Source organism: Oryctolagus cuniculus, chromosome 9, assembly GCF_964237555.1.
Source record: "Oryctolagus cuniculus chromosome 9, mOryCun1.1, whole genome shotgun sequence".
Lineage (NCBI taxonomy): Eukaryota > Metazoa > Chordata > Mammalia > Lagomorpha > Leporidae > Oryctolagus > Oryctolagus cuniculus.
Genome location: NC_091440.1, coordinates 97,793,443 through 97,821,010, shown reverse-complemented (window position 1 = coordinate 97,821,010; position 27,568 = coordinate 97,793,443). Strand labels below are relative to the sequence as shown.

The following is a 27,568-nucleotide window of genomic DNA, read 5'->3' as shown; positions in this document are numbered from 1 at the left end:
CTACACTTTTTTTAAGATTTACTTTATTTATTTGAAAGACAGTGTTACAGAGAGAGGTAGAGACAGAGAGAGATGTCTTCCATCCACAGTTTCACTCCCCAGATGGCCACAATGGCCAGTGCTGCACCGATCTGAAGAAAGGAGCCAGGAGCTTCTTCCTGGTCTCCCATGTGGGTGCAGGGTACCAAGGACTTGGGCCATTACCTACTGCTATCCCAGGCCACTGCAGAGAGCTGGATCAGAAGAGGAGCAGCTGAGATTAGAACTGGTGCCCATATGGGATGCTGGCACTTCAGGCCAGGGCTTTAACCCACTGAGCAATAGCACCAGCCCCAGCACCATGTTTTGAAAGTTTAACACCAACCTGCACAGACCACAAATGCCACTTTTCCAGGGACACCCTAACAAATTACCAGAAACTTGATGGTACAGTGTGGGGAATGTTCTGCCCATGGGCCAGACAAGGTCCATGAAATCATTTGTTTGGCCCTGGCAAGGCAACCACGGGCAAGATTTGCAATTTAAGGAATTTATAAGAGGCTAATTTTTAAGTTGACAATTTTCTATAGCCATGAATGATGGCATAAATATCCAAATGCGCCCTGGCAGAATACAAAGTCCCCCAAGGAAATCTGCCATGGTTCCAGAGGTCAGAAATGTATGAAATCAAGGTGCTGCAGGCCTGGTTTCTTCTGGGTCCTCTGAGGGAGAACTCCGTCCCAGGCTTCTGTTCTAGACTGCAGTGCCACTGGAAATCCTTTGTATTCCTAAGCTTGCAGCCACTAAACTTCATCTTTGCCTCCATCTTCCAAATGATCACCTCAGCATGTGTGTTCTGGATTCACTTTGGTCTCTTTGGAGGCCACATGCCATCAGACTTAGGACACAGTGACATCTTGGTTAATCCATGGTGATCTTACCTTGAGATCTCCAACCAAATTACATATGTAAAGCCCCCTCTTCCAAGTAAGGGCATTTTCAGAGGTTCCGAGTGCATAAGCTTTTGAGACGATTCAAGTCACCATGACACCATGACCAGTGACACTGCTAGATGGACAACAGGAATACTTGGTAGATCTCTAGAGGAGAATAGGTGCAAGTTTCAGAAACGTTCAGCTCCTTCCTGGTCATCCCACCTCTCCCTGACTCCAGAGGTGAACCCTCTTGAAGTCACTGCTCCCTAATCCTGGGTGGTTGGTTACCTTTCTCATCAAAACTCTCAAACAGCTGGGTTTACTCTCATGATTTGACAAGAAGGGAGACAACCTGCTTCCATAACACTAGGCCAGACAACCCTGTTCAAGCAGCCATACACTCACTATGGCCTAGAGCCCCTTCTAAGAAAACTGTCAATATGTTTTGGGAGTGACAGCAGCCTTCCAAAAGCTGAGATGGGAATTTTCCCCCTGGGATTATGTGTTTGAAAGCTCCTAGCACTAACTGAAGTTCTAAGAATAAACAACACAAGCTGCAGTTCTAGGACCATTTTCTCTCTAAATATTATTAACTCTTTGGCACTGTGGTGGACTGGGTTAATCCTCCGCCTGCAGCACCGGCATCCCATTTGGGCACCGGTTCTAGTCCCGGCTGCTCCTCTTCCAATCAAGCTCTCTGCAGTGGCCTGCAAAAGCAAGAAGATGGCCCAAGTCCTTGGGCCCCTGCACCCACATGGGAGACCCAGAAGAAGCTCCTGGCTCCTGGCTTCAGATCGGTACTGCTCTGACCATTGCAGCCATTTGGGGAGTGAACCAATGGACAGAAGACCTTTCTCTCTGTCTTGCCCTCTCACTGTCTGTAACTCTACCTCTCAAATAAATAAATAAAATCTTTAAAAAAGACCATCCCTGACTTTTTGATTTGGAAATATGGCCAATTGTGCATGGAGCCCAGCAAGATGTGACATGAGCCTTCGAACAGGAATCACAGGTCTAGCACATTTCAGATGATGAGTAAGGGTCTGAGTCCAGGAATGTTGGATTCTGACATACTGGTATGAAGGCATTAAGAAGAGACAGTAAAAAGCAAAATGGGTAAGAGGGCAGCTAGGAATGAATACTTTACACTGAATTGGAGTGATCATTAAGAGGACTGGATCTGTTACCAGGTTATCTGGATTCAAATCACTTTCACCACATGCCAGGTAAGATACCTGGACACCTTAAGATTTCATGCTCTCAACATGGCCAAAACCAGGAGCCATGAAATTGACTCTGGTCTCCCACATGGGTGGCAAGGTCTTGAGAATTTGGGCCATTTTCTGCTGCCTTCCAGGAGCATTAGCAGGAAGCTGGATTGGAAGGCAGAGATGGACTCAACCTCAAACACTCTGATAAGTGATGCAGGATTCCTGAGCAGGTTAATAAGCTGCATCACAGGGGCGGGCGCTGTGGCTTAGTGAGTAAAGCTGCTGCCTATTGTGATGGCATTCCATATGGGTGCAAGCTCAAATCCTGGTGCTCCATTTCCGATCCTGCTCTCTACTATGGCCTGGGAAAGCAGCAGAGATGGCCCAAGTCCTTGGTCCCCTGTATCCACATGGGAGACCAGGAAAAATCTCCTGGTTCCAGGCTTTGGATCAACACAGCTCTAGCTGTTGTGGTCAACTGGGGAGTGAACCAGCGGATGGAAGACTTCTCTCTCTCTAACTCTGCCTCTCCTCTCTCTGTGTAACTCCAACTTTCAAATAAATAAATCTCTAAAAAAAATAAGCTGCACCATAATACATGCCCCAAAACTGAAGTTTTCCTTAGCTCCTCCATATGTAAGACACAAATAAAAATTCCCAACCCTAAGGTAGTTGTAAATTCCAAATGAGCTGACGTGGGAAGTGCCAGGCTCAATGTCCACCATTCAGTGAGTATTCAGTAAATGCTGGCTATCTTAGGTTTGCATAGTGCATCATAATTTATATTCCACATATGCTGCCTTATACAATGTCCACACTCCTGTTATTCCTATTTTAGAAATAAAGATAAACAGGTGTAGATAAATAAGCAACTAACACAAAGTTTCACAATTAGGACCAAGACTGGAGCTTAACTGGGACCCAGGTTTTGATTTGCCATAGATTCCATCTCTGAAATTGCGCATGTAGGAGGGGAGTTGGAGGAGGAGGAAGACTTGCAAGTGCAGGGTAAAGGAGCTGGAGTTCAGAGCAGGGCCAGTTCAGAAGACCTCCCTAAAGAGTCTGATCCTTTCTTTTTATGACATCCTCCTTCTGATTTAACTTTTTATAGCTCCAAGAGACATATAAATTGAATCTTAGTCGACCAATTCCTTTGCACATCCATAAGAAGATACTTTCCTCTAGAGAATTTGTTCAACAGACATTCCAACAACAGACATTCCAACAGCCACCAGCAGAAGAGGATATGCAACCTGTCAAGAATATTAGGTATGTGGTGGAAAGACTGACACGTTCAGATGATGCACAAAACCTAAAGTAGTTTTTCCATCCAAGATCCTCCTCTTCCCCACCACTATGATACGGTGCAGGGGAGAGTCTAAGGCAGTATTAATGCTCTGAACTATTTACCAAAAGGTTGATTTATTGGTCTTGAGTTCCTTTCTAAAAACACAAAGGGGGAATGCATTCTTCCTCATCAAGAAATAAATTACATTAAGAATGTATAATAAAAAAGCTTAGAAGCATTAACTCCTGGAGGAGCTCTGGGAAGGGAGCAGAAAACACCCACGTCTGCTGTACTTCATAATGCTAACAAGGTATTTTAATATGGATTTCTAGGTGAAGTCATGGAAATTCAGCCTTGTTAACCATTTCAGAAAGTTCTAGTTTTTCATCCACCTGTCTGTCATAGTGGGCATAGCTGATGCTTGTCAGTGCAAGGGGAGGGCAAAACAGGACAAGGCCGTGGTGAAGCGCTGAGGGGAGAGAAAGACTCAGACATTTTGATTGGCTACTGGCACAGCCCAGCCACGCACTTTCACTTAATGCTTCTCTGACTCTGCAGACACCAAGATGACCAGATGGATGCCATCTGGAAAACTGATATATGCGATTCAAGCTACCCAATAACAGAGAAGACACCAACAAATGTACCCTGGGACCAGCTGGGTGGATATCCAGACATTCCGAGGCTGCTCGAGTTAGACATCCAGTCTACCTTCAGGAAATCTCTCACGTCCATTAAAACACGGTAAGGCTTGGGAGCACCCTGGAAAGTAGGTTTTTCATCATCTGGCTTTTGTTTCCCTAACCTTTCTCCTGTGGCACCAGGCAGTTGCCAAAAGTAAGAGTTTGGTGTGTCACAGACATGAGGATTTCATTTCCGAAAAATATAAAACCAACCAACCAACCAGGCATCTCAAGAGTCAGCTTAACCCACCGTACTGCAATGCCAACTCCCAGGGTCAGGCATTTTAGATGCAGAAGTTAAGGGGAAGCAGAATTTCAGATATGTTCCTGTGCCACATCACAGACACATGAAACAGATTGTCAACTGCAGAGTTTCCATGCTGAATCGAATCAGGAAAATCTTACCAAATAGGGTGAGATCAGGGCTCTGAGAATGACTGTCTGCCATTTCTCTTTTCACTCAGCCTGTGTCTCTGTGACTCTTTGGCTCTTGGAATTTTATCATTAAATCTTTGTTGAAAACTCACAGCTGGCACATAGTATGCTACATCAAAATCCTTTGCTTCCCTGTATAGCTCTTAGCTGGGGCTTTGCATTATTGAAACTAAGTATATGATAATCTTAATTTTCAGATGTTTGCATTGACTTGTTAGAACATTTGCCTTCTACTTTAAAAAGCTACTTCAGATACAAATTATAAACTAGAAAGTTGCCTGGTGAGTACAGAATCAGGGCAGATACTAATCATGGGACATCAATATGACTGGGACTTAAGATCACGATTTCGATTTGTCTCTGCTGCAAGGATGTACCTGACATGCACCCTGGCCGTACATGGTGGTTGTGGACAACCCGAGACAACTCCCTGACCCTGTCATGTTCTCCTGCTGACCCGTCTGCCACTCCATGTCCTTTTTTTCTTTCCTTAAATAACTGAAATTATTTTGTTTTGCTAAAATGAAATTTCTTTTTTCAGAATATACACTAGGTATATTTTAACAAACCACTTTCAGGAAATACATAAAATATAAGCACGGAAAAAGAAGAAAAACTACAGGCCTTTGGCACAGTAATTAAGAAGCTGCTGGGACTCCCCCATCCCAAATGGTGGTCACTGGGTTTGAGCTGCATCTGGAGTTCCAATTCAGACTCCTGCTAATGCACATCCTGGGAGGCAGCAGGTGCTGATGGCTCAAGTATCTGGGTCCTTGCCACCCATGAGGGAGAACAACATTGAGTTCCCAGCTCCTGATTTAAGCCTGACCCAGCCTTAGGTTGTTGTGGGCACTGGAGTACTAAATCAGTCTGTCTGTCTGTCTGTCTCTCTCTCTCTCTCTACCTTTCAAACAGATGAAAGTAAATGTTAAAAGCAAATTTGTCGGGGCCGGCGCCGCGGCTCACTAGGCTAATCCTCCGCCTTGCGGCGCCGGCACACCAGGTTCTAGTCCCGCTCGGGGCGCCGGATTCTGTCCTGGTTGCCCCTCTTCCAGGCCAGCTCTCTGCTGTGGCCAGGGAGTGCAGTGGAGGATGGCCCAATGCTTGGGCCCTGCACCCCATGGGAGACCAGGGTAAGTACCTGGCTCCTGCCATCAGATCAGCGCGGTGCGCTGGCAAAAGGAAGACCTTTCTCTCTGTCTCTCTCTCTCACTGTCCACTCTGCCTGTCAAAAAATTAAGAAAAAAAAAAAGCAAATTTGTCGGGGCCAGCGCTGTGGCTCACTTGGTTAATCCTCTGCCTGCAGTGCTGGCATTCCATATGGATGCTGGGTTCTAGTCCCGGTTGCTCCTCTTCCAGTCCAGCTCTCAGCTGTGGCCCGGGAGGGCAGTGGAGGATGGCCCAAGTCCTTGGGCCCTGCACCCGCATGGGAGACCAGAAAGAAGCACCTGGCTCCTGGCTTCAGATCGGTGGAGCACCGGCTGTAGCGGCCATTTGGGGGATGAACCAACAGAAGGAAGACCTTTCTCTCTGTCTCTCTCTCTCTGTCTATAACTCTACCTTTCAAAAAAAAAAAGAAAAAGTAAATTTGTCACTAAAACATCACTGTATAGTGATATTGTTGTTTTCTCTCCTTCTCAAGCTTTATTTTTAGCCAGCACTATGTCTACCATGTAGTTGACAGTATCTAGCTGACAACGCAAAACATTAATAATACATTTAAGTATTTCGCATTTCTCTTGAAAATAGTAGCTGTATATACTTACACAGTACAATATGATTGTTCAATATATGCATATATTGGAGAATGATCAAATCAGGCTTAGTATCACATGCATCCACAGACACATCATTTCTTTGTGGTATAGAAACTTAAAATCTACTCTTTCATGGTAGGCAGTGTGGCACAGCACCTTAAGCTTGGGATTGCCCACATCCTATCAAAAGGTGGGTTTGCGTCCTGGCTATACCATGTCAGATCCAATTTCCCATTGATGTGCCAGGGAAGGTAGTGCATGATGGACCACGTGCATGAGTCCCAGCTGACACCCTTCAGAGGCCCAGATGGAGTTCTGGGCTTCTGGCTTTGTCCTGGCCAATCTTCAGCTATTGCAAGCATTTGGGAAGTGAATCACTGGGTAGAAGATGCTCAATCTCTCCTGATCACTCTACCTTTCAAATGAATGAATAAATCTTTGACAAAAATCACAGGCAATTTTGTGACATATGCTACAGAAACTCTGACAATTATGTTGTGTAAGAGAATCCTAGGAATTACTCCTCCTGTCTAAAGAAAACTTTGCATCCTTTGACAAACATGTCCCTTCTTCCTGAGAACTCCCTTGCTTCAGTCTCTGGTAATCACCAATCTGCTCTACTGTTATGAATTCAACTCTCTGGGTTCCATGTATAAGTGAGATCATGTACTATCTGTCTCTATGTTCTTGACTTGTTTTACTTGGCAGAGTGTCTTCTAGATACATTCATGTTGTTGCAAATGACAGAACTTCTTTATTTTTAAAAGCTAAATAGTATGCCATTATGCATGTATACCACCTATTCTTTACCTGTTCATCTGCTGCTGGACATTAAGTTGTTTTCAGATCTTGAGTACTGTGAAAATGTTGCAGGGAAGTACAAACATCTCTCCAATGCACTGATTTCAGTTCCGGTTGATATGTACCCAGAAGTGGGATTGCTCAATCCTAGGGTAATTCTACTTTTCATTTTTTGAGGAACCACCATACTAGATTTCAAAATGACTAGACTAACTTATTCCTGCCAACAGTGTGCAAGGGTTTCCTTTTGTCCAAACCATAACTGGTGCTTGTTATCATCTTCTTCATAAGAGCTATTCTAACAGGTGAGAGGTAATAATCTCATTATGGTTTCAGTTTGCATTCCCTGATTAAAACTGTTGAGTTTTTTATTTCATGTATCTGTTGGCCATTTGCATGTCTTCTCTTGACAAATGTCAAGTTGGGTACTTTTGTCTATTTGGATTGTTTATTTTCTTGTTATTGAGTAGTTTAAGTTTCTTACATACTTTGGGTTGTAGTCCCTTCTTTGATGTATGATTTGAAAAATTTTTTTAGACTCTTTGGGTAATTTCCTCACCTTGGCATACAGAAACTTGAGATTTTTATTTATTTGAAAGGAACAGTCAGAGAAAGAGAGAGAAGGTGTGAAGGAGGGAGGGGTGAAGGAGGAAGAGAGAGAGAGAGAGAAAGAGAATATGAATCTTCCATCTGCTGGTTCACTCCCAAAATGGCCACACTGACCCAGCTTGGCCAGGCTGAAGCCAGGACTTAGGAGCTTCTTCAGGTCTTCTGTGTTGGTGCATAGGTCCAAAGACTTATGTCATTTTCCACTGCTTTCCCAGGCACACTAGTGGGGAGCTGTATCAGAAGTGCAGCAGCCAGGATTGGAACTGGCACCCATATGACTTGCAGGTGCTGCAGGCCATGGCTCTAACCCATTGTACCACAGTGCTGGCCCCGGCATGCTGAAACATTTTAATTTGATGTAAACCCATTTACATATTTTTACTTTCAATGACCAGACTTGTGGAGTCATATCTCAGAGATCACCACCTCATCTAATGCCATGGAAGTTTCTGTGTTCTTGTAGTGGTATCACTATTTCAGGTCTTATAAATCTTTCATCCATTTTTAGTGAATTCTTGGATAAGAGAGAGATAAAGTCCCACATGGATCCAATTTCATTCTTCTGCTTACTGATAGCAGCTTTCTCAGCAAAATTTGTTGAATGGACTGTCTTTTCCCAATCATGTATTTTCTTAAAAATTGTTAAAATTTTTATTTTTAATTAGTTTTTAACAGATTCAATGTGATTTGTAGACGCAATTCTAAGAACACAATAATATTCCCTTCCTCCCTATCCCCACTCCTTCCTCTTCCCTTGTTTTTGAGATAACATTTTAAATTTGCATTACAGTAAAAGGGCTTAATACTACACCAAATAAGAAGTTGAGCAAGTAAAAAAGCAAAGAGACCCAATGTTGAGGTTGATTTGCTCTGAGAAGAGGAGCGTGGTGGGGGCAAGAGGCACAGAGTCACCACACAGACCCTGGGAGTCGGGTGAAAGTGGGCCAGAGGCGAGCAGCCCACAGACTCATTTATTTTAGTTGGTACCACAGCTTATATAGCCAAGGCAGCCAATCCGGTCAAGGGGCGGTTTATGCCCTAACCAATCACAGCCTGTTGCCAGGCAGTATCCGAAGCCATCCCATCACAGCCTGTTGCCAGGCAGGCTCCGTTGGCCATGTGGTTTCCAAAGCCATCCAATCACAGCCTGTTGCCAGGCAGGCTCCATTGCCAGGTGGGTTTCAAAGCCATTCCTGAGTAACTGACGCTTGCTTACCAGTGGCCATCCTGGCATGGCCTTCTCATTCCACCACCATTCCCCCTTTTCATTTATTTTTGAGCAACGGGAGGCATGATTCTTGGCCATACCATTGTTGACCCCGTTTCCATGTGGTCTCCATACGCGGCTGTGCCTGTCTTAGGTTGTCCCCCAGGGGATCTTACCCGTCATTGACTAACCAGCGCTCAAAACAAGAGACCACAGGAGTTCTTGCTCAGATAGGGGTAGGAATGAGGAACAATGGTAATCCGGAATGGCATGACCGCACACAGGCTGTGGGCCATTTGAGTGGCTGACCAGAGCTAGTGGGGTATATAAAACAGTAACGGACTGTGGCTATGGGCAGTTTCTCAAGGTAGGATGATAGGGCAGGTGCGTCTGCTAACAAGGCAGGCTCTCAGTCTTGTTCAGCTGGTTCTGGTTGGCTGTCAGTCGCAGGCTTGATATTTCTGGCTGGTACCCAAATGGGCTGTCCTGCATTCTCTGGAAAGACACAAGCATATCCTCAGCCCTTGGTTAGCAGAAGCCTTTTTACAGGTGTTGGAATCCAGTGCCTGAATTTTGTGTTCACTTCTATATTAATGGCAAACATGCAGGTGGGATGAGGTCTAGCGGCTGCCCTGAGAGCCTGGGGTACCTGAGTACTGCCACAAATGTGGGGATCCTCACTGGGTGCGGATGGGATGACCTCCCATCCGTTATTGTCTCAAGGTCCTCTAAGTTCATCCCACGGGTATGTGGGGGGTGGGTGACTAGGCATTGCCACATTGTTTGCTACCTTGTTTGCTACCTTGTCATTTTCACTGTTGGAGCTCTCCTAAGTCATCAACTGTTGTCTGTGAGGTAGACGCCTGGAGTGACAGGCTCTGATCACTCACAACCCTACTTTAGTGGAAATATAAACAACTGCTACAAGCAAAAATTGAATGGGAAAAATGACCATTTCACCCATATACAGTCATCATGTATCTTGATTAAAACCAATTGACCATAGATGGGTGTCTTCTTGGCTTTTTCTCCTACTCCATTGATCAAGTGGAATCTTTTGGGATTTATACACCTTAGTGCTCTCTGAGCGTCATGGATATGGTTTGGTTCCTGATGTCAAGATGGAAAAATTCTCAGTCATTAATGCTTCAAAGTTTCTCTTTCTTCTTCTGGAATTTCCATGACTCATATGTGATACCTTTTGTGACTTTCCAACAGTTCTTGTATATTCTGTTTTTCAGCCTTTTCCAACTTTGCTTTCTGGTTTGGGAAGATTCTATCACCACATTCTCAAGTTCAGGACGTCTTTCCTTAGTTGTGTACAATTTACGAATGAGCCTATCAAAGTCATTCTTCATTTCTGTTAGCGTTTCTGATCTTCAACTTTTTTTTTTCAATTTTTCTTAGAATTTCCATTTCTCTGCTTACATTTTCTACCTGTTTTGGTATTTGATTACTTTTTACGTTTGGCGCTCCATGGCACACTTCTCATGATTCCTTTAAATACTGGTCTGAAAATTCCAACATTCCTATCACACCTGGCTCACATTCGGAGGCTTGCTCTGTCTCTTAAGCAGTGCTCTGTTTTATTTTTTGCTTGTTAGTATACCTTGCATTTTTCTCCAAATATAGACATAATGTACCAAGTGAAAATGAGCTCACATTGCGTATGTTTTTAAACTTGCTTTTGTTTCACTTAACAGCATATGTTTGAAGTTTTCCTATATTAATGTAGACCTACATTGTCATTCTTTTGATTACATGATAGTCAATCATACAAATGCATGATAACTTATAGTACTGTTCTGCTCTTTCTGATAGAAATTAGGACAACTGTCATGACACATTATAAGAATATTGCTCCATTTTTCCTTGCAGTGATTGCCATACTGATACAATTATTACCCTATGAAAATGCCATTAAATATTTTAATTACAAAAGCAATGCATCCTTGCTGTAGAACGTTGGAAATGAATTCTACCCCCAGAAATAACAACCATTGTTAATTCTGAAGCCATGTTTTAACTTTAGAGATAAGAATATTGTGGAATGGGTCAAGCATGAACAGCAATTAAGATGCCACTTGAGACACTCACATCTCATATTAAAGTGTCTGAGTTTGAGTCCCACCTACAGTTCCAATCCAGCTTCCTGCTAATAAACACCTTAGGAGATAGCAACGGATGGCTCAAGTATTTGAATCCTTGTCACTCAGCTGGATGAGTGACATAATCCCAGATATTGCTGGCATTTGGGGAGTGAACAAGCAGATGGAAGATCTCTCTTCCTCTCACACTCTCGCTCTCTCACTCTCTTCCTCTCTCTCTCTTGCTCTCGCTCTCTCACTCTCCCCACCCCCCCCCCCAACCTCCCTCTACTCTTTCAAATGAATTTTAAAAAATACTACCTGGTAAGTAATTAGCTTTTGTCACACCATGCTCTTTTTTTTTTTTTTTTTTTTTGTCCTGGAAGACATTCTGTCCCTTAATGTGACTTTCATGAATATGGATTACAAACTGACTTTACTAAGCTTGCCTTGTGAGTTCTGAAGGCTCTCTTAGGTTCCTATGATTTACCTATATCCCACAAATGTGTTTCTGAGCAATTTGTAATAATATTTTCTTGTTTCATTCCCAGGATTAGGAAGACTCCTAAGTGACTATAAAAATTCAATACAAGCATGTTCAAAACAAATTTCACTGTTTCAATAAAATGCCCAGTTTGTTTTTCATGAATGTGCATGGCTTGATCTGTCTTTTGCATTTATGTCCTGCTACATTTTCTTAGAATGAACATTTTAATTTCCAGACAACTACTATGATTACTTAAAGAGAATATCTTCTGCTCTAGTTCACTGGAAGCAAAGTTTAAGCAAACCCTGGTGAGGGCTGAGTCAGAAAAGGGATATATCAGGGACCAGTGCTGTGGCATAGTGGGTAAATCCATTGCCTGCAGTACCGGCAATCCATATGGGCGTGGGTGCGGGTCTTGGCTGCTCTACTTCCAGTCCTGCTCTCTGCTATGGCCTGGGAAAGCAGTAGAAGGTGGCCCAAGTCCTTGGGCCCCTCTACCCATGTGGGAGACTGGGAAGAAGTGCCTGGCTCGTGGCCTCGGATCAGCCCAACTCAGGCCATTACAGCCAACTGGGGAGCAAACTAGCAGATGGAAGACTCTCTCTCTCCCTCTCCCTCTCTCCCTCCTTCCCTCTCTCCCTCTCCTTCCCTCTGTGTGTAACGTAGAGACTTTCAAAGGAATGAATAAATCTTAAAAAAAGGGGGTGGGACATGTCAGAGCCCCTGAAATGAAAGCAAAGTGGCACAGTCTTACTTCCAAAAATCCAAACCCAAAGATGCAACAGAAGTGATGAATGGATGTAAGAAGGAAAACAAGGGGCCCTTGATGTGATATAGTCAGTAAAGTGCCACCGCCAATGCTAGCATCCCAAATGGGTGCCAATTCTAGTCCCAGGTGCTCCACTTCAGATCCTGGACCCTGCTAATGTACCTGCGAAAGCAGCAGAGGATGGCCCAAATCCTTAGGCTCCTGCACCCACATGGGAGACCAAGAAGAAGCTCCTGGCTCCTGACTTCAGACTTGCCCAGCTCCGGCCATCTGAGCCATCTGGGGAGTGAAGCAGCAGATGAAGAGTGCTCTCTCTTTCTGTCTCTTCCTCTGACTCTCTCTCTCTAACTCTGCTTTCAAACAAGTAAAGAAATCTTTAGACAAATAGCAGAAGAAACCCCTAGAGAATCAGAAAGTGGTTATGACTTGGTAGAGAAGGGAGAAAAGATTTTATATATAAAATATATAAAATAACTAGACAACCAGAAAGGGAATAAATTAAGATATCTTCCTAGATGACAAGACTAGCAAAACTCAAGCCATAGAAGGAAGTGATGAATCATGTACAATTGTAAAAAACAAAGTAGTAGGATTATTATGTATTCAAACCCTACTTATAAATTAGATGAGATACACAGGAAAATGGACATAGACCAGTATTAGGTCAAGGTACTTTACAAAGGCATTTGGAAGAAAGAATAGATGAAAAATACAAAAGAAATACAGGAGACATAGAAATGACAACCTTCTTATAATAGGAATCCTAACAAGAGAGAAAATAAATAGAGGAGGAGCAGCCATTGTCACAGCCATTAACTGCTGCTTGGGATGCCTGCATCCCACATCAGAGTGCCTCGTTCAAGTCCCAGCTACTCTTACTCCAATAGAGCTTCCTGCTAATGCACACCCTGGGAGGCAGCAGGTAATGATTAAAGTACTTGGGAGCTCGCCATCCAAAGGGAGACCTGGATTGTGCTACCACTTCCTGGATTTGACCTGGAAAATGGGAGATTGATTCATCTACCTTTCTTTTTTCTTTTCTTTTCTTTTTCTTCCTCCCCCAACTCCCTCCCTTCTCTCTCTCTCTCTCTCTCTCTCTCTCTCTCTCTCTCTTTCTTTCCCTTGCTCTGTCCCTCCCTTTCAATTTTTAAAATTGGAGCCATGATTATGGTGTAGTGGGTTAAACCACTGCTTGTCCCTCTGGCATCCCATCAGAGCAATGGTTCAAGTCCTGGTTACTCTACTTTGGATCTAGCTTCTTGCTAATGCACCCTGGAAGGCAGGTTATGGTGGCCCAAATACTTGGTTCCCTGCCACCCTTTGTAGGAGATCAGGATGGAGTTCATGGCTCCTGGCCTCAGTCTGGCCCAAAACCAGCTTGTGTCCATTTTGGGAGTGAACCATTGGGTGGAACAGCTCCTTCTCTCTCTCTCTCTCTCTCCCTCCCTCCCTCCCTTTGCTTTTAACATATATTAATCTTTATAAAAATTATTTTAACAAATGCATTGGAGGCACCAGCACTGTGGATCAGCGGCTTATGCCATATGAGCGCTGGTTCATGTCTGGGCTGCTCCTCTTACAACCCAGCTCTAGCTATGGCCTTGGAAAGCAGCAGAAGATGGCCCAAGTGCTTGCGCTCCTAAACCCATGTGCGAGACCTAGAAGAAGCCCCTGGCTCCTTGCTCTAGAACAGCCCCGCTATAGCCATTGCAGCTATTTGGGGGGATGAACCAGCAGATGGAAGACCTTTCTCTCTGTCTCTCCTTTTCTCTATCTGTAACTCTACCTCTCAAATCAATAAATAAAATCTTTAAAACAAGTATTGAAGGGAAAGAAAATGAAATATGAAAAAACACTTAAGATCTTCCAAAGAAAGGTAAATCTTGAAATGACTATGGAGTGATAAATAGGGTTGAGAGGGAAATATGAATACTCAGAGATACTTCAATGGAACTGAAGATGAATTCTTGATCATGTTGACTAAGCAAAGAAAAAAAAACTGACTTTCAAAGAGCAGCTCACCCATAAAGAATGAGGTTCAGAATGCTATCAGGGTTTTCAAGAGAACCATCAGAAGCAGGAAAACAATTCTGTAGCCTTTTCAAAACACTGAAAAAAATTTTAACTCTAAAATTCTATGTTCAATGAAGCTAGCATTTACCTATTAGGACACAATAACTGTATTCCCAGACCTCCAAGTCTGAGTAGACTATCATAAAGACCCTCTTAGAAAATACTCTTGGAGTACTAATTTATTAAACAGAAACAGTTAAGAAATACTATGAAATATAAGAGTAAGAATGATGAGGCTGACGAATGGCACAGTTGGTTAAAGGCCCAGCCTGAAGTGCCAGCATCCCACATGGGCTCCGGTTTCTAGGCCCAACTGCTCCTCTTCCAATCCAGCTCTCTGCTATGGCCTGGGAAAGCAGTAGAAGATGGCCCAAGTCCTTGAGCCACTGCAGCCACATGGGAGACTCGGAAGAAGATGCATGTCTTTCAAAGCCATAGGGAAAAAAATGATCTGTTTGAGGAAATAAACAAAGTAAAAAATACCAACTAAAGTGGAATACAAAGCTCTAACATGAAAGTGACTCATTCATAGAAAAATAATTCCCACACTGAATTAAAACATACGACCTAGCAATACACAGTCTAGAAGAGACAAGTTTCAAAAAAGGGTAGGACAAATAAAAAAGGAATGGGGCCAGCGCCGCGGCTCAATAGGCTAATCCTCCACCTAGCTGCGCTGGCATACCAGGTTCTAGTCCTGGTCGGGGCGCCGGATTCTGTCCTGGTTGCCCCCCTTCCAGGCCAGCTCTCTGCTGTGGCCCGGGAGTGCAGTGGAGGATGGCCCAAGTGCTAGGGCCCTGCACCCCCTGGGAGACCAGGATAAGTACCTGGCTCCTGCCTTTGGATCAGCACGGTGTGCCGGCCGCAGCGCACCAGCCATGGTGGCCATTGGAGGGTGAACCAACAGCAAAAGGAAGACCTTTCTCTCTGTCTCTCTCTCTCACTGTCCACTCTGCCTGTCAGAAAGAAAGAAAGAAAGAAAGAAAGAAAGAAAGAAGGAAAGGAAAGGAAAGGAAAGGAAAGGAAAGGAAAGGAAAGGAAAGGAAAGGAAAGGAAAGGAAAGGAAAGGAAAGGAAAGGAAAGGAAAGGAAAGGAAAGGAAAGGAAAGGAAAGGAAAGGAAAGGAAAGGAAAGGAAAGGAAAGGAAAGGAAAGGAAAGGAAAGGAAAGGAAAGGAAAGGAAAGGAAAGGAAAGGAAAGGAAAGGAAAGGAAAGAAAAAAAAAGGAATGGAACAATGTAAATATGAACCAAGAAAAAAAAAGCCAGGAGGACGACCATCATCAGACAAAAATAGATTTGAAGGTAAAATCATCATGAGGGACAATTGGGAACTGTGGATAAAAAATGTGTAGTGATCATTAATACAGACGTTTATAACAATATGACCTCACAACATATAGAGCAGCAACTGACCTCTGGCCCTCACTTGATAACACTGCCTCACCTGGAGCTCTCTCAGATACACTTGTTAAGTTCCATATCCTCCTTATCTCTTGGCTATAAATGACAGAGGGGAGTCCTCACTCCTCAACACTACTTCCAGACCATTCCCCTCTACTCCCCCAAAATAGTCTATTTTAACTCACCTACTACAGACTGTCTACCACTTATCACCCTAGATGTTACAGCAATACCTCCTCCTTGTTCATCATCACTGTATCAGTCAGAAGTCCCAGCAACTTCAATATTCCATAGGTCTTTCCAATACTTGGCTTCTGATATTTTTAAAATACCCTCTCCAATGATGTAGTCTTTTAGCCACTGGTCAAAATCTTTAATTTGTCATTACAAAAGCAGAGAACTGCAACCTTCCCATAGTCTCTTTCAAATGTGTTATTCTCCAAATATCATCTGTTGATAGCTCATACCTCCAGTACCCCAACTGCAACAATTTTTTCCACAGCAACATTTACATCATTGATTCGACTGCCCTCTTACACTCCCTCGCCCACTCACATCCACATGTTTGTCACTCCATTCAAATTCCATGGTCAATAATTATAATGGGTCCCTTGTAAACACTTCACTCCATTTCCTTTGCTCCTGTATTGCTTTGAGGTAGTCCGTGGCTGGCTATAGTCCAGATGATATACAGTTTTCTCTGCCTGCTCCATGACTGCACACTAGTGGTGGAATGTGGCTTCCATAAAACATTTGAACTTGTGGACTGGTCATATTTTAAATAAACATTAACCTCAAATGACCCCATAATGCTGCCTGGCAACATACTATATTACCCTATTCTGACTGTGCTTAACAGTTTTGTATTTTCTCTAGTCATTGAACTAGAGATCAATATCCCTGATGAACATAGATGCAACAATCCTGAACAAAATACTAACAAATCAAATCCATCAACACATCAAAAGATCATCCACCCTGACCTAGTGGCTTTATACCAGGATGCAGAGATCGTTCAACATACGCACATCAATAAATATGCTATATCACATCCTAAAAATGATATGATGGAGTTGAGAAAGCATTTGATGAAATACAACCTCCTTTCCTAAAAAAAAAAAAAAAAATCAAAATTGGAGACAGAAGCAACATATCACAACACAATAAAGGAAATATATGACAAATCCACAATAAGAAACCTATTGAATGGGTTAATTTTAGAGCCACATGGAGGACCACTCTCAATACTATTATTCAATATAGTTCTGGAAATTTTAGCCAGACATGTTAGACAAGGACAAGAAATAACATGGATGTAAACTGGAAAGCAGGAAGTCAAATTATCAGTGTTTGCAGATGGCACGATCCTTTTTGAAGAGAAAACAAAAGAATCCATGAAGAGACCATTAGAACTGATAAAATAATTTGGAAAATTTAGCATATACAAACAACACACCCCTTTTTACAGTAGCTACAAAAAAATAAATATAAGGGGATAAATTTTCCCAAGAATAGGAAAAATGAAAATTATACCATGAAATTATATAAGGAAAATTATAAAAAATTAATGAAAGTAACAGAGCAGACATCAAAAATGGAAGAAATATTTCATATTAATGACTTGATAGAATTAATGTCATCAAAATGTCTATACTACACAAAGCAATTTACTGATTCAATGAGATCCCAATCAAAATGTCAAAGACATTCTTCACAAAGCGAAAAAAAAAAAAAAAAAAGATGGGAACACATGTGACCCCAATAGCTAAAGCAATCTTAAGCAATAAATCAAGAGATACCACAATACCAGATTCCAAACATAATACTGGGATGTTATAATCAAAACATTCTGGTACTGGCCCAAAAACAGAAACATAGACTAATAGAACACAACAGAAATTAACCCATGTATCTATAACCAACTAATCCCTGGCAAATGAGCTAAAATCATTCCCTGGAGAAAGGAAAGTCTCTTCAACACATGCTGATGGGAAGATGGACTTCTCAATGTAGAAGTGTGAAACAAGACACCATCCTTGTATCCTATACAAAAATCAAATCATGAATCAAGGACCTAAACTGAAGACCTGAAACCACCAAATTTCTTTTTTTTTCTTTTCTTTTTTAAAGATTTATTTATGTATGTGAAATTCAGAGTTACACAGAGAAAGAAGGAGAGGCAGGGAGAAGGAGAGGTCCGCTGGATCACTCCTCAATTGGCCACAACGGCCGGAGCTGCGAAGATAAGGAGCCAGGAGCCAGGAGCTTCTCCCAGGTCTCCCACATGGGTGCAGGGGCCCAAGGACTCGGGCCATCTTCTACTGCTTTCCCAAGCCATAGAAGAGAGCTGGAGTGGAAGTGGAGCAGCCAGGACTCAAACCAGCGCCCATATGGGATGCCAGCACTGCAGGTGGCAGTTTTACCCGCTACACCACAGAACTGGCCCCAAGAAACCACCAAATCCACATGGAAAAGCACATTTCTTCTCCCCAACCCCCCACAAGAGCACCCTGCATCTGGTGAGAAGGCGCCATTCTGACACCAGTAGAGCCTGTGAAGGCTCACAAGGGCGCGACCAGGGGATTCTACCAGAGGGGAAAATCTGCATTTCCCACTAAATTTGAGTGTGGCCAGGAGGGTTGAGGAGGGCAGCCAAATAGGACCTTGAGGTGCTCACATCCTCTTACCTATCACAGGCTCTGGGGTTCAAAATGCCAAGGCAGAGCACCTGCAGGTAGCTGATTCTGGGAATGCCTGTGCTCTCTCCATGGACTGGGCAGGATCATGGGACTGAGAAAGGATTCTCTGAAACCCATGACTGTGAGAGCATTGCTCACTGTGACTGTAGGAGATCTGTGACTTCACAGTAGGGTGTGGGGCGGGGTTGCTGGGTCTCTGGGAAATCACTGAGTCTGGCATCAGAAGCTCAGAGCTCCCTAACTGCCCATGCAAGGTCAATGTAGAGGGGTCATGCTTCCACTGAAGACTGCACAGATCCTGTCTGTAGTTCATGCACTAGCATGGATGAGGGTTGTACCCAGGTGGACTGGACTCAGGCACTGACCACCGTGGAAGAGAGAAGGTGAGGTTGTGAATACACTAGCAGATGGGATCTCACTCTCCTCCTACTGACAACAGAAGAGACGTATCATGCCAACGTGCATGTCATCTGAGATTCTTGCCTCATCCTTGAACACTGACCAGGGGCAGACGCTCCACTAAGCCACAGAGGCATAGGTCAAAGATAAAATGCATCAGTGAAGAAAACCAACAAGTGTTTCCACAAAGGCCTAAAAGTAAAAGCCAAAATACTAGAAATGATAACAAGGAAGACAACATGACTCCCTCAAAGGAACACAGCAACACTTCAATATTACAGTGTGAAGACAAAGAGACTGATGAAGTGCCTGGAAAGGAGTTCAAAAGAAGGATCACAGGATTTCTCAGAGGACAGGAGAAGCAAAATCATGGCTATTTTTGTGCCAGTACCAGGCTGTTTGATTATAACTGCCCTGTGGTATGTCTTCAAACCTGGTATTGTGACGCCTCTCCAGTTTTGTTCTGTTGTTTAAGATGGCTTTAGCTATCTGGGGTCTCTTGTGTTTCCATATGAATTTTAGCATATTTTTTCTATATCTGAGAAGAATGTCACTGAAATTTTGAATGGGACCTATTTGATTCGGTAAATGCTTCTCATGGTATAGATTTAACAAATGTGCTAACAGCATACACAGGCAGAAGCCATCACTTTAATAAAATCTACTGGGAGAACAAGTTATCGACAGGCAGAACCATACTGGACTCCCTTGTCTCCCATCACATTAGAAATCAATTAAAAATGCACTGGAGACTGAAGTGTAAGTTCTGAAAATAAGAAACTATTAGAAGAACACCAAAGTGACATGCTATGGGATACTGTAGTGCACAAGGATTTGTTGCATATGACCCCGAAAGCAAATGAAACAAAAGCAAAAACAGAAAAATGGGATCACATCAAACAAAAAAGTAAATGCAACAATCAACAGCCTGAAGAGAAAAACTACACAAGGGAAGAAAGTATTTTCAAACTACACATCTGATAAAGTGGTAATATCCAACATATAGAAGATGCAAACAACTCTACACCAAAAACAAAAAGGAAATAGAGACTTCTCAGAAGAAGACTTACAAAAGGTCAACAGGTATATGAAAAAAATTCAGCATCACTAGTCATGAAGGCAAAGCAGATCAAACGGCAGGGAGCTGCCACTTCAGTCCACTTACACTGGCTACTATCAAAAAGACAGCAGCAACTAGTTGTGGTGAGGATATGGCAAAAAAAAAAAAAAGGAACACTTACAAACTCTTGCTGAGGAGTCAAGTTAGTACAGTCACTATGTAAAACATTATGGAAGTTCCTCGAGTGATTATAAATAGAACCACTGTACAGTGAGGCAGAAATCCTACTACATAGTGCACACCCAAGAGAAATGCAGTCAGTATACCTATACACATGATGTAACATGATGTAAATCAGTATACCTGATACACGATGTAACTCAAATATGGACTCTACAACATTTCAGCTCATAATCTGAGGAAAGAAGGCTGGCTACCAGAGGCTGAAGATAGTATAGGGGAAGCAGCAATGGGGAAAGGTTGCTCAACAGGTAGTAAGTTACAGGAGAGGAGAGATAAGCTCTGCCACCCTACTGCACAGTAGGGTGGCTGTAAATAGTGACAGCCCACTATGTGTTTCTGAAACCTAAACATTTTCCACCCCAAATAAATGAGAAATCTTTAAGGATACAGATATGCTTACCTTGATATGAACATTCCACAACATATAAATGCATCAACACATCACATACATACTTCATGATCTACAATTTATTATATGTGTATGTTTAAAAAATGATTCATCCTGGCCGGCGCCACGGCTCACTAGGCTAATCCTCTGCCTTGCAGCACCGGAACACCGGGTTCTAGTCCCGGTCGGGGCACCGGATTCTGTCCCGGTTGCCCCTCTTCCAGGCCAGCTCTCTGCTGTGGCCAGGGAGTGCAGTGGAGGATGGCCCAAGTGCTTGGGCCCTGCACCCCATGGGAGACCAGGAGAAGTACCTGGCTCCTGGCTTCGGATCAGCGCGGTGCACCGGCCACATTGCGCTGGCAGCGGCGGCCATTGGAGGGTGAAACCAACGGCAAAGGAAGACCTTTCTCTCTGTCTCTCTCTCTCTCACTGTCCACTCTGCCTGTCAAAAAAAAAAAAAAAAAAAGATTCACATTAGGGAGGGCATTGTGGCATAGCAGGTCAAGCTACAGTGTGCAGCACCAGCATCCCATATAGGCACAGGTTTGAGTCCCAGCTCCTCTATTTCTGATACAGTTCCCTTCTCATATGCCTGGGAAAGCAGCGTAATATGGCCCAAATCCTTGGGACTCTGTCACCATGTGGAAGACCTAAATGAAGTTCCTGACTCCTGGCTTTGGCCTGTCCCAGTCCCAGGCATTGCAGCCATTTGAGGAGTGAACCAGTAGATGTAAGATCTCCCTCTGTCTCTCCTCTCTCTCTTTCTGTAACTCTGACTTTCAAATAAATAAATAAATCTTTTAAGAAATAGACTACTCCCTGGACAGCACATATTATATCTGCAGTATTTCTTTGCAGAGGTTTTTAATAAGGAGGATTGCAATGCCATGTAAACATGTTAACAACACACAGCACTGAGCCACAGCCCCCAGAGGTGCTGATTTACTTAGACAAGAGCATGTGGGCTTTAGACATTTTTAAAGCTCACTAGGTCATTTGAAGGCACTTATTGTGAGGAACTTGTGGAAATCATTGCATGGTAAACTGAGTTTTGCATGGCTTTTCAGTAGTAAAACATCCAAGTACTCTTTTAGCAATCATGCTAAACTGGTAATAACTGAAATCAGAAGACTAATTTCATTTAACAGAAAGCTGAGGCCCCAGGATCTATTCCTTTAGTCAGCAGCAGGGATGAAGCAGCACTGAGAGTCCTGACAGTGCCCCACATCGTCCTGGCACAGCCTTGCAAACGGCCTGATGCTGCAGGAGTTGTGAAAATGCGGTCTGGAGGAAGGAAGCTAGTCTACAGTTACACCTGCCACCACTGAGTCATGTGCGAAATGCATCCTGGTCTGTCTCTCCTGATGGGACAATGTCTCCTCATACAACACACACAAGCACCATCTCCTTGCTTACAATGAGCCTGAGCTGCAAAGGAGGATCTGATATAGAAGCCCTGGCCACTCAGGAAGTGGATGTAAAGAGAACCTGGCCCCTTCTGGCCCAATAGGGAAAGACGGCGTAAACAAGGAAACAGGACATGGTCCTCATTCCCAACACCATCCTGCACACTTCTACTTCTCACCCAAGTCAGGCTCAACTCCAGTGCAGCTTCAGAAATACTGAGACTCTAGCTATGCAGACACGACACGGGAGGGTGCTGAGCCTGGTGGCAGATGCAGGAAGACACTTCCAGATGACTTCAGGCCCCACAGTCCCCTAGTGAACTCTGTCATGTTTTCATAAAATATTTGTAATTTTCAACATCAGTGTAGATCGGGGAGGCCAAAATTCAAAATTCTATCATTCATGACATTCAATTTAGTTTCATGCATCAAAATTCTTACAAATAAATAAGTTGGAAATTATCACCTTTAATACCACAACAACATTGGGTCGGCGCCACGGCTCACTAGGCTAATCCTCTACCTGCAGTGCCAGCACTCCGGGTTCGAGTCCCAGTTGGGGTGCCGGTTCTGTCCTGGTTGGTCTTCTTCCAGTCCAGCTCTCTGCAGTGGCCTGGGAAGGCAGTGGAGGATGGTCCAAGTGCTTGGGCCCTGCACCTGCATGGGAGACCAGAAAGAAGCACCTGGATCCTGGCTTCAGATTGGCACAACGCGCCAGCCGTAGTGGCCATTTGCAGGGTGAACCAACAAAAGGAAGACCTTTCTCTCTGTCTCTCTCTCTCACTAACTCTGCCTGTCAAGAAAAAAAATACCACATCAACCTGTAATGCAGCTATTTAAGAGGATGTTGAGTGGGACTTTCCAAGCATCCCACCATTTGCAAACAGGATCTTTTTTTTTTTTTAAGAATGATTTCTTTTTCTTTTTTTTTTTTAATTTATTTTATTTATTTGAAAGACAAAGTTACCGAGAGAGGTACAGACAGAGAGAGAGGTCTTACATCCGCTGGTTTACTCTCCAGATGGCTGCAACAGCCAGAGAGTGCACTGATCCAAAGCCAGGAGCCAGGAGCCTCTTCTGGGACTCCCACATGGATATAAGGGCCCAAGGACTTGAGCCATCTACTGCTTCCCCAGGCCATTGCAGAGAGCTGGATGGGAAGAGGAGCAGCCGGGACTAGAACCGACATCCATATGGGATGCCAGTGCTTCAGACCAGGGCTTTAACCAGCTGTGCCACAGCACTGGCCCCTGCAAATAAGATCTTACATCTACAGATGAAGAAGTTTAAAAAAAAAGTCAGCAACTAGGGCAAGGTTACCTCATGCATTAAGAAGCTACATACTAAGATCTTCCAACTTAACACCCTATTTGCCTCTGTACTGTCCTGTCCCTGTCACAGTCCACAAATAAGTATGGGGGAGGGGGAAGTCCGATGTCCCTTAACCTACAGGAAAGTATTGAATTTGGGGATGGTATTTCCCCTACCCCTCGGTGGAATCTAAGAGAGATTAGTGGATCTGAATAGAAAAAGTGTGGAGCAGGAACTTTTACATATTGTAATGCCTGGTGACTATCTGCTCAGCAATCGACTGACTGCAGTAACCTTGACAGAGGAAAGGAAACGGGCAAGAAGAAGAACAAGTGTTGTCACTCCACAGATTGGCATGGAGGTAAATCCTCGGGGTCACACATTCCCATGGAGACTCTTGCCCTTCAGACCTCCACCCAAGAGGGCTGCCCCTTGAGCACACAGACAACAGCTGGGGGTATCCAAAGAGGAGTGGTTAGAAAGAAAATGACAGAGCATAATCTAATTTCTTCTCCAGAAGTAGGGACAGTGCATGAGGGAGTCCACCCTCCACAGAACTCACACTCAGGTAGCACTGGCCTGGCAACCAGTAAATGTGATCAAGAGTGACTTAACAGCTGCCAATTAAGGGACACTCCCCTGTCCCTTGTCCTCCTACTCAGCCCTACAAAACCTGAAAAAGCACAGGCAAGAAACATCTGAGAGAGTGTGCCTCCTCCTGCCCTGCACGCCCCAACACAAGGTACAGGGATGAGAGTAGAAAAATAAACAAATCTATCTCTTCCCATTTCACATCCCCAGAGACACACATCTGGCCAGTAAGAGAAGCAGATAGAGCTTTCAGTTAGATACATGGAATTTTCAAATGGTGACCTGTCAATGACCCACAGTGAGCAGAAGGCTGTGAAGTCAGCCAAGCTATCACCAAGTGATCTGCCCCCTGGGGAAGGGAGACTTCAACAAAGCACACGTGGGCACTCTGCCTGGAGAGAAACAGAATCATTCAATCTGCACTCCTGAGAGCTATACCTGTTCAATCAACAGCTTCAAGAGACCATTTGCTCCATTGTACAGATTCAGACATTCAGGCTCAGAAAGATAAAGAAGCATTCACCAACCCACAAAGCACTGGTGGCTCCCTGGAATCCAACCTCAGACTCGCCAGAGGCCACGCTTTGTACCCTGCACAGGACTGTTCCAGGTGGGATCCAAAGACATGTCTTCAGGGATCTGACATCCAACAAAGAACTGTTTTCCATGTTCAATTTTCATCTCCAGAGTGATCTTAAAATCCATCAGCATGGTCTTGAATAAGGGTCATCTTACAAGGGAAGGCTCTCCCTCCATGGCCAAAATTTGCATTTAGAACTGTACTGACAAGTACTGAATGCTGCAATCCTCATACACCAGTGACCAGCAGAAAAGAACACAGGGACAGGAGGAAGTCATGTGGGCAAGCCCCTGGAAAGCCAGATGATGCGCTGCACACCCCGTAGCTGACTGTGGTGCAAACACAGCAACTTGGCAGGAGAAAAGGGGGCAGGGGGCACATGGAGATAATCCCAAAGAGCAAATGCCTCCTTCACATTTGCAGCTGAAGTTGGATTTCAGCAAAACAGATATCGCTCGGGTGAATTATGTTCATCCTGAAGGTCTGCATTTCATTTGCAAACTGTTTTCTTCTAGCACTGTGGAAGAGCTATAAGCACATGCCTTCACCTGACAGTTTTCATTTATACACATTTTGGTAAAATACTCAGTATCAAGGGCCTATGGAAATGTCTGTTTCAAGTATCATTCTATTACCTATGCTGGAGAAGCTCCATGTTGGGCCATTCTGCTGAGTGACCATGAGTAGACACGTCTTGGGGTAGGCATTCGGTACAGCAGTTAACATGCTGCTTGGGGTACACACATACCATAGTGGACTGCCCAGGTTTGAGTCCTGGCTCCACTTCCTAGTCCAGCTTCCTGCTAACACACATTCAGAAGACAGCATGGGATGGTTCAAGTTGTCAGATCTCTGCCATCCACATGAGAGACCCAGATGAGATCTAAGCTCCTGACTTCACTCTGACCTAAGCCTGGGTGTTGCAAGCATTTGGGAAATGAACCAGCATATGATCCATCTCTGTCTCTATTTTTGACTTGCTTAACTTACAATTACATATAAATCATTTTAAAAACCCACGACTTCAGATACTATTTGTTGACACAGGAGAATATTTTCAAAACAAGGTGGTACAGTCATGCTCCCACTTTGTAAAATACACACAGCACATACAGACACAGAGACAGAAGGTATGAGATACCCTAAACTCTTCACACTTCTACTTTTGTAGCAGTATTCAGGTGTCCTCTACTAACATGGCTATTTATCTTCTTGTGATCCACTGTGCTTACAATAACTTTATTATAGGAGTAAATTTAAGCATCACCCCCCACAATTTAATTTTTATATCCCATCCTGTGATCTTCCCAAATCAAGTCATTTTGAAAAAAAAGTCATGAATTCAATTCCAGCTGAAGTTCTTCTCCAAGAAAATGTAACCAATTCTAGAGTAATATTTGCTCAAAACTTAAGCATGTAAAGTATTAACCAACCAATGACTTACCGTGATTTAGGTACCCTGGCTGCAGAGAAGAACAAAGGACATGCTGCACTCCAGAACTTCCGGGCTGGAAGGGAAGCAGAGTGTAACACAAGTTACTGAGCAATACTAACCCATAACAGCAACACAGTAGAGTGCAGGAGGAGACACTTGATAATTGAAAGTACTATACTCAATATTACTCCTATCAAGCACCTTTGTATACACAATTCTCAACCCACACAGAGAGGGTAAATGGACTAGATACACTGTTCCCTATTCTTTCCACTAAGTGCAACTAAAACCTTGGGTATTATCTATTCAACAATCTCATACACAACCACAGCTGTGAAGGCTGAGCATGTTCCTAGACTCCCACCCTTGACAAGCAGCCACAAGGCCCAGTGACCCTGCTCAGTGCTGTCCAGGAAGAGATGTGACTCTGAGACATACTGAAGATGGACAGGGAACACCACTCACTACTGCAGGATCAGGGAGACCACATGGGAAGATGGGACTCCTGTCCCCTCCCAAGGGCAATGAGGAGCTCCTTCCTCTCATGAGTGTCAACAGAGGCTAAGCGGGGAGCCTGGATTTCTACCTGCCCTGGATGTAATGAGGCAGAGCCTCCTCCCACCACAGCTGAAGCAGTATCAGGAAAAAAAAAAAAAAAAAAAAAAAAAAAAAAAAAAAAACCAGTTAAATGTAAGATGCAAATCAGATGCAGGTTATCAAAAGAATAAAACATGTATAGATTTGAATAGAAAATAATTCATTATGCCAAGAACCAGGAATATATCAAAGGGAGTGAAAAAAAAAGAATCAACAGACACTAAAAATGAGATGACAGGGATGCTGTAACCTTTGGACAAAGATTTTAAAGTGCCTGTGATAAAAATGCTTGAATGAGCACTTGCAAATACTTAAAACAAATAAAATGGATAGCTCAACAAACAAACAAAATCACAGCAAATAAAAAGAAGATACAAGGAAAAACCAAATGGAAACTTTAGAACTGGAAAATACAAAAACAAAAACAGAAAGCTCTGCAGGCTTCACCTCAGAATAGAAAAGACAAAAGAAACAATGCGTCCACTTGGAGACAGGGAGGTGGGTCCGGTCTTGCTCAATCTACTCCCACAGCCTTGTCTTTCATTAACATTCCACTCAGGGCCACAGGAGCACAGTACCAGAACTGTGAGATGTCCAGCCACACTGCTGACCCTAGACACGTGAGGTCCTCTAACACAGGCATCTGACAGGGGGCTGTGTATTAAAGTAACAGGTGATTTGCTTGATGAGTGAATGGAACAGACTGAGTTCAGGATGCAATGACGACTGAGAAATACCACAGTCAAAGAATGCAATTTACAGCAGCCAAGGAACCCCACAGTGCTGGCATGGTAATGGGCTGAAATGAGAGAGAGCAGGCTGAGTGATCATCACTGTGAATGTCTATGCTTTGGGGAAGGGGACGCCTGAGACCGGGATCCCATAGCACCAACACTTTCACAACACCTAGAAAAACACCGGTGGCAAAAAGCCCCTAGCCCACTGCAAACTGGTCCTAATCACTAATTAATTATTTGCCCTGTGGCATCCTGGGGCCCTGAAGGCCAGGCCTCCAAGTGCCTCTTCTGGGACCTGAATCATGGTGGGCCTTCGAGGGTACCCACCCTGGAGATCACAGATTTCTAGAGACGAGGGCACCATGGCACACAAAGGAAACGTGACTTTTTTTTTTTTTTTT

At 43.7% G+C, this 27,568-nt stretch overlaps 1 protein-coding gene and 1 long non-coding RNA gene across 3 annotated transcripts in view; one reads left to right on the top strand and one right to left on the bottom strand.

The window, feature by feature from the left end:
• The window catches only part of LOC103349015 (protein FAM186A), a 36,629-nt gene extending 24,152 nt beyond the window's left edge, over positions 1–12,477 (top strand). Inside the window, exons 6-8 of one of the 2 annotated variants that reach the window (XM_070049204.1) lie at positions 3,237–3,394; positions 3,972–4,157; positions 11,544–12,477. In XM_070049204.1, coding sequence (XP_069905305.1) covers positions 3,237–3,394; positions 3,972–4,157; positions 11,544–11,565 — 366 coding nt within the window. In that variant the 3' untranslated portion in view covers positions 11,566–12,477. The remainder of the gene's footprint in view (positions 1–3,236; positions 3,395–3,971; positions 4,158–11,543) is intronic. The other variant, XM_070049203.1, reaches the window with a different exon arrangement.
• LOC138843848 (uncharacterized) lies at positions 7–22,433 on the bottom strand. Its single transcript, XR_011378951.1, has 2 exons — positions 18,409–22,433; positions 7–1,079 (listed from the first exon to the last, which is right to left on the bottom strand). It is a non-coding gene; the product is annotated as an uncharacterized lncRNA (long non-coding RNA).
• Positions 22,434–27,568: the final 5,135 nt, after the last annotated feature.